The sequence below is a fragment of the Trachypithecus francoisi genome, unplaced genomic scaffold (genome assembly GCF_009764315.1).
Source record: "Trachypithecus francoisi isolate TF-2019V2 unplaced genomic scaffold, Tfra_2.0 Contig01579, whole genome shotgun sequence".
Lineage (NCBI taxonomy): Eukaryota > Metazoa > Chordata > Mammalia > Primates > Cercopithecidae > Trachypithecus > Trachypithecus francoisi.
Window position 1 is genome coordinate 3,913,752 of NW_022681442.1, and position 7,780 is coordinate 3,921,531.

Consider the following 7,780-nt stretch of genomic DNA (forward strand, 5'->3'; position numbering starts at 1 on the left):
AATCAGAAATCGCATCCCCATCTCCACCTCACAATACTCCAGCTCCCCCTTCCTTACTGTTTCTCTTTATCACCATCCGAAATACTATGTACACACACACACACATATATACACGCATATATAGGATTATATATTAAATATATATTCTTATTTTCTCTAACTCCATCACCCCATCCCAACCCAATAATTGGGCTCTATTTTCTTCACTGCTGCATTCCTAGTACCAAGAACACAGAAAGTCCTCAATAAATATTTGTCAAACAAATAAATTAATTAATAAATGAACAATCTTCTAATGTAAGTAATACTGGCTCCATTTTATGGATTATGAAACTTGGGCTCAAAAGGATTCTAGAAGCTTGAGCAAGATGGCACCACTGAGTGAACAAGGACCTCAGGATTCAAGTACAGTTCTTGTGGCCCGGGTGCCTTCGCTATCTTGTCTCCTAAGCTTCCCTTTGCACTCTCCTCCTCCACACCAGCATTCTCTCTCTCCAGGCATCGTGGCCCTCATGAGTTCTTTTCCTTCCCTTCCAATAAAATCTCTCCAGATAGAACATGAAGATCAATCACATTCAGGTAGAGTTGGCCAAAACTGACTAAAAGATTACTCATCCCTTGGGATGCTTGCAGTCCAAGGGCTTCCAAAGCTTTGCCTGATGCATCCAGATCTAAAAGTGAAATTCAGGCCCCAGCAGCAACCCTGATGTTGGAGGGTAGAGGGTCACCAGGGCCCTCTCTCATCACTGTCCCCTGTCACCCCAAGCCACTCTCCTTCCTGCCAATGCAGCCTTGAGAGCAGGCCTTGCTCTTAAACATTTTATTCCTAAAACTTTAGCAAGAGGTGCAATTTTTCTTCAGAAAGAAAATGCTCCTGCCTACCAGCTTTTCATCTGCTATGATTTTTGTAGTGCAAATAGTTTTTCATAGGCCTTTTCCCCCCGAGGTTAAAATGATATGTTAGATCTAGAAGTGGGAAGTGAATTTTTCCAATTATGTTTTTGGTGTTTTATTATTCCAGTCAATCCATATAAATGCAAATAATAGAAAATTAGGAAGATTCTCCTGAAATAACAATCTTTTTTGTACACCAGATGCCCCATTGACACCACAGTCACCATGAGCTTGTTAATGCAGTAACTCGCTTTCTACTCCACAGGAGTAAATAACGCCTATCAGCCTATCTAATTAGCTTCCCTGCCAATAACGTTAGGCAGATAAGAAACGCCAATTTCCCTGACAAACTTCTGTCAGATTTTGCACATTGTATTGGAAGCACTTTGCATGTTACCCTTGAAACCTCACGGTGCTGCAGAGCCCTTTGCTGCATTTGCAGATGCTCCGAGAGAACTCCAGTTTCAGGGCCGAGGGTAAGGAGAGTGATGCTGCCACTGGCTGATGGCTTAGATATTTAAAGCCACCTCATAGGAACAAAGGCAGAGGCCATAGTGGCAGAAAACAAAGGGACACAAGGATTGCCTGAGGACTTCACTGCGTCTGTGTCCACATACATAGGGAGAAGTGGGAAACGGAATGATTTTGGGGGATTAAAAAAGAATTAAAGGTACATCCACTTTGAAGGGTTTTGCTTGTTTCTGATTTCAAATATTTCTTTAAAATCTCAGTGACTTCAGCCACTTGTGTGGCCACCAGGCAGGAAGGCAACTGGATGTCATCGATGGATCAGGGAAATGCCTCCAGATCCTACACCAACACCTGGAGTACTGCTGGGCTGATCTCTCACTTCAACACTTGCACAAAAGTCTCCCACCTGCCCCACTCCCCACACCCCGGGAACAGAGACAGGGGCCACGGTGCCGCTGAAGGGATGGCGGTGGGCTGGTATGACCTCTCATGAGGCTGCTGGTGGGGGAAGATACCAGGGCCACTGCTAATGTGACCGTGACTGAGAAAGGACCAGGCCCATGAGCAGATGAGGGAGCAGCAGAGGAGCAGGTGGAGGACGCCCATCCTGAGCTAGCTCTTCCTCTCCCAGTGCCACCCACACCCTGTATCCCCACCTGTTTGTCGTTGCGGATGCCCACAGACCACGTTTGCATCAAGACTCAAGGCCATGCCTTTGCATCTAGAAAATCGGCCCATAGCTGCCCCTTCTAGTGTGTGTTCCTGTGCATGTATGTGTCTTTAGGGGAACACTGATGGGGAGAAGGAGGCGATCTTAGAAAGAAAATATAGATTTGTTTAAGCAGACTGTTTAAAAATTATTGAAGAGTATATCTGGCTTTCCTGTACATCAAACATCTGCTGAAAGAAGGACCAGACTGGAAGGCCACGTGTGTGGCCTTGGATCCAGGGAACAGTGAGGGTGCAGTGGGTGACGCAGCAGAATGAGCAATGTCCTCCTCCTCCTGCTCTCTCGAACCCCTTCGTAGGGGTCTGCCCTGCCACAGACCATGCAGCAGTCACAGACACATGACCCTGCCTGCGTCTCTGGCTTCTGCAGAGAGAACCAGGATTGGATTCCTAACCCCAAAGGGAAATCAAAGATGCTGGCCTGGGGGAGGTTCTGGGCCTGATGTTGTGAGGCCCTATAGAGCAACACAAAGCCCCAGGCAGGTGGAAGTTATGGGACAGCAGGAACAAAGGTCTTGCAGACCATCTGGTTTGCAGGGAAGAAAACGCAGCTAGAAGGGTGCAAGGGACCCCGGAGAGCAGGGCTGCTGCCTGATGGCTTCTACTTCTACCAAGCTCCTCTGTGCTTCCCAAAATGTGTTTCCCTGAAGTTCCCCGATCCTTAAAATAAATGCTCCTTCCCATAACTTGCATTTGCATGATCTGTGTTACTTCATCCCGCAATACTTAGGATGAATCTGTATAACAAGAGTAAAATAAGCACACCCCACAACCGTGAAACCACTTGTTTTCATAGAAGCCAGCAACAAACCACAGAAGACCTTTAGGGGTCTCTGTTTCTTTCAGTGGGCACTTGGCACATCACCAACAATACGGCAAGTGTAAAGACTGCTTTGTGTAGAAACCGATTTGGTTGTGTGGACCTAGCTGGTTACCGTGAGACCAGCTCACTATGAGTACTGTTTTCTGAAGACTGTGTTTCTATCCGAAGCTGATGACTAAGGACAGGTCATCCCGAGGCTTCCGCTGCCCCCAGTCTAGGAGCTGTGTGTGGCTTACAGCGAACACCCTTAGTGTGCTGCAGAATCCAGTATGAGTGAACAGATATATGTTAACGTTATGCATTTGAAATAACACGTCAACCAATGTCGCGTTACCCTTTTTAAAAAGCAGTGTCAGGAGTTTCAATGCAAAAAGTGGCGGGTCTTTCCTGGAAGGAGGGGGAAAGGAGAGGGCGCTAATCAGCACAGTTTGGGGAACAGATTTCCAAACGGCTGCCCCGACAACACAGGGCACTGTCAGTCTCTGTTGTTGTTGTTACTGGCAGCATTTCTGTGTTTAAAGATTTTAAAAGGCAACAAATTTCCAAGACAAGACAACAAAACAACACCCTATAGCTAAATATATTTGGAATAGGAAAAGGGAGACAAGAATTACATCTAGAGGGCTCCGGCGATGTTTGTTCTTGGTTTCAATTAATTAATTGATTGCTACAGCTGTACCATTCACCTTAATGTTGGTTAACTTCACAAGCCCCTTAGAAACAGAAATAGCACATCCCGCCCCCCAGAATTGGGCCTGTTAAGTCATTTGAGAAAATGGTATTAAAAAGAAAAACAAATATCGCAGTATTCATGTTATGATGTTATAGGCAGGAAAAAAATCATACAATTGTGATGACTGTCAACATGCTCATGCATTCTGGCCAAGTTAAAACCAAAGCAAAAGTGTCCATCTCATTCGGGAAAAACTTACTAATGGACCACATAAATTGTTTTTTCTCTCACAAGTGGAAGTTTGAGACAGGTTTGAGACAGGTTTACTTTTTATTTATTTATTATTTTTACACAATTTACTCTGTACCAGTTAGGAGAGGAAAAATATTTGAGAATCAAGAGCATGCCGACACTCAATGATAAGGAGACGATGGACTTTGAGCATGTCAGTCACACTCTACAATTTGAGATTAATTCCCGGAGTCCTTTGCGCACTTAGTCATGATTTTGCTCTTCGAAAGGAAGTTTTTTTCATCCCTGTGCCAACTCCATTGCGAAAGGACCTTTTCACAAACATCTTCTCCAAAATTGGCTTTAGAAAATCTAGTTCTTTGCTCCTGTCCAATCTGGTTGGGCAGCTGTTCAGCAGAATGAGAAAGTAATCAGATTTTCCAGACACCTGGCAATTCAGATGAGGGAGGAGAAAGAGAATACAGCCTTAGGGTTAAAAGTGTATTTCAACAGTAACAATTTTCAAAATCTTACGGCGATAAATCCAATATATCAATCATCTTAAAGGCAGAAGTTTTGCTAAAACAATAATCTACTTTAACAAGATACAAAATATGATTTGGGGTGATCTACCAACTTGTCTAATTTTTACACTGCTTATATACTTGCTACTCTTCTGTATTTACATCAGGCACTACACATAAGTTATCTTGTTGCTGTTATTTTATAAAGAATATTTCAAGCAGCACGAATTAGCCCTGGGAATCATTTTTAAAATTGACTTAGAAAAGCAATCCATGAGGATCAAACTGTAGGTGTCAATCAGAACCACCTTTCTCCTGGGGCCTGTCCTGGGCCATTTGCCAAGTTTCCCCATAAGGATGTCTTCCTACTTGAACAACGGCATCTTCAACTTCCGACTTTAGTTCAGGTCCTCATCATTGGCTCGAGGCCTGGATAGTGTGGGATAGTGTAGGGCACTTAGTGGTGGAAGAAACAGATCTGCAATCTTAGAGTGCAAACTGGCCTTCAGGAACCTGAAGTTCAACCCCATATTTTGCAGAAAAAAAACTAAGTAAAAGACCAAAGGTGCATGCCGTGTGTCTCAGGGCTGGAGATTCCAAGAGGTAGCTCTGCCCCAGGGTTTGCGTATGAATCATCAACACTTGTCACGTTTTCCCTCGTGCATGGTTTCAGAAGAATTATAACACACTGATAAGAGGCTAATACAAATTTCGCCAGTAATACAAAACACAGATTTATCCATGATCGGTGTGCTGCTTGCATTATGGGCATCATCTTGTCCTACTCCCGAACAAAGCTCTGTGAAGTAGATACTGTTATTTTCGAAGCATCTGACTCCAAGTTTAGGTTTCTCAACTAGACTAGAACTACAAGAGGAAAAAGGAAATTGAGTGCTCTTATTATCAATAAAGAGACGTACTAAAATGTAAAACTCAGACTTTTTTTTCTATCAAGGTGCAGGAAAACAAGTGTGGTCTCAGGTTACTGTATTTGGAAGTTGAGTTGGGGCCAGAGGGCGTAAAGCATTCCCTGTAATTCTTCACCCACGAGTGGGTGGTTTACTGAAGATTCAGTGCATCCCAGACAAATCACTCCCACTGGCCTCTGGGGAGAAAAGAAGTTGGGGGTTTTTTCCTCCTTTTTCATCTCAGAGAGTTTGGTCAGAGAATTTCAGAAATATTGGTCATGAGAAAACCAATCAGACACTCTTAGTCGGACAACTGCTATGTGTTTTTTCCGTATGCTAACAGAGGAAATCTAAACATGATAGATAGAATGCCTTCTATTTAAAATCCCCAGCAGGGAGGGGCCTCTGAGTCATTGCAGGAAGGGAAGCAAGCCAGTTCTTTCCAGAAATACTCATGATGCCACCTTTACACTGCAAAAGGAATGTATCAGTTCTGGTTATGAGATTCCTGTAACATCTCTAAAAAGACACTGATGCACTTTGCTGGTCATTGAAGGCAGCCCTTGCCAGGGCAGACTCATTAACATAATAAGGTTGTATATTTGCCTGGTTAATGGACTCAGTGAAGTTCGCAACAAACACTATAAAAGACTATGTGTCTTCTGCCCTCATAATCATTCACCCTAAGCAATCGAATTAGCATGAATAGCATCCACACTCTTACTACAGGACTAGGTAATAATAGGAACAAAACTGTCACATGCAAAAATAGAAATAAGGAAAATGTAACAAAAGGAGAAACATTTCATTTATGGACAAGGAAGTCTCATAAGTATTTTAGAACAAAGTACGTTCTTAAATTCTTTTTAAAAAGCTACAGAGAAGAGTCTGTTATTCAACAGAAACGTCATGAGTAAACCTTTGGGGAAAGAACAAAAAGTAATTAGGAAGACACTTGAGAAAATATACCAATTTATGGATTGTGACTCATCAGCTTGATCAATGTGGTGTCTTAAAGAATTGATGACTAAATTCATGTTGAATGCTCACAGGAGTGAAACCAAAAAAAGGAAGCTATATTAAGTAAACAAGAAATAGAAAAATGACAGATGCAAAGATTAGTGAAAAGGCCAATAATATAAATAACTAGAGATCATTATGTTTGGACATACATTTATCATTTAGGATTTATGTGACATCCTTTTATCCTAAAAGTAGTTTCATAAATCACATTGATTTCAGTAATTATAATGTGACAGATTAAGTTTTAGTGAAAAAAAGTTAAAGTTCAAAATTCCATCAATGACAAAAGGTATTTTAAAATTGTAAACAAAATATTGACATAAAAACAACTGAAATATGATGTAGAAATAGTATTAAATATTCCAAAGAAAGATATTTACTTTCTGAATGTCTTGAACAGTTCAATGAACATAGGAGCTCAATCAATATTCTCTAATAAATATATGAATTAATATTTTATGTGATATTTTATTTAGATCTAACATTTGATCTATATTCTACATCTGAAAAAAATTCAACTGTTTTTGAAAAATGACCACTTTATTTTTAATATAGTTTCCATGGTTAAGTGTTCACTTTGATTATGAATGAATGCATGTGGAATAAATAAATTGCCATTGGCAAAAAAACACATTATTTTAGATTGAAATGAATATTTCCCTTTGCAGGAGCAAACCCTAAATAATTCAAAACAAATTTGAATATAATCTAGTATTACTTGTCACACAAATATTTTCTTTTACTAACGTCATCAGTCTGCTGACTTTTTCCCATTGAGAACTCTAATAATAAAGGAAATTACTTTTCTGTCACATGTTCCTTGCAAGTATTTGGAATTTACATACTTCACCGTTCTAGTCATCTATTTAAGTATCTAAAATGGAGGCAAATCCTTACCTTAGAAGATGGAACTGGATAACACCAAAACACATGCATTGTGGACAGCGACAGAACTAGGATGAGACTGAGTTTTAATGAGCTGCAAAGTAGAAAAAATCACAATCAAAATTTAGTCTCATGTAGGCAAGAATAAGTAAAACAGCACATAAAAATTCAACATTTTTCTTTGCAGAAAAACGTAGCCTTTTACCCAATCATTTTGGACTTCCGAAAATCTGTGCAGATAGGTGATTTTATTGCCAATTTTCTCACACTTACTGTCAGACCCTCACTGGGTGGCCCTTTTATACCAGAAAAATTCGGGAGTGAAAATGTCATCTCATCCCTCCTATATGACTAATTGTTCTGGCTGTGGCCTTTTGTTCTTGTTAAGTAGGAAAAGGACATAACATATAGGCATTGTCATTGAGCTGCCAATGATGGACTTCATTTAAAGTTTGCCATTAAGAATGTCCTTCAAAACCATTGTCTTTGAGACTGCATCATTGTGGCATGGGTGGCTAGAGGTCTCAAAAGGAAACAAAAGGTTTTCTTAGCTTAGAATTTAAACCTTTAAGAAGGATGACATTCTTTCTTTGAATGCCCCAGACATTATGTTTCAGAA

At 40.8% G+C, this 7,780-nt stretch overlaps 1 protein-coding gene across 1 annotated transcript; it reads right to left on the minus strand.

Moving 5' to 3' along the window:
* Positions 1–3,192: 3,192 nt before the first annotated feature.
* NPS (neuropeptide S) lies at positions 3,193–7,428 on the minus strand. Its single transcript, XM_033178502.1, has 3 exons — positions 7,367–7,428; positions 7,174–7,255; positions 3,193–4,269 (listed from the first exon to the last, which is right to left on the minus strand). The coding sequence occupies exons 1-3, from the start codon at positions 7,372–7,374 to the stop codon at positions 4,090–4,092; spliced, it is 270 nt and encodes an 89-aa protein (XP_033034393.1). The 5' UTR covers positions 7,375–7,428; the 3' UTR covers positions 3,193–4,089.
* Between the last annotated feature and the right edge of the window lie 352 nt (positions 7,429–7,780).

Excerpts from the sequence above, each read along its gene's own strand:
- NPS (XM_033178502.1), bottom strand. Across the intron at positions 4,270-7,173 it reads ATCCAGTTCCATCTTCTAAG|GTGTCTGGAAAATCTGATTA; the intron begins GTAAGGATTTGC and ends CTGAATTGCCAG.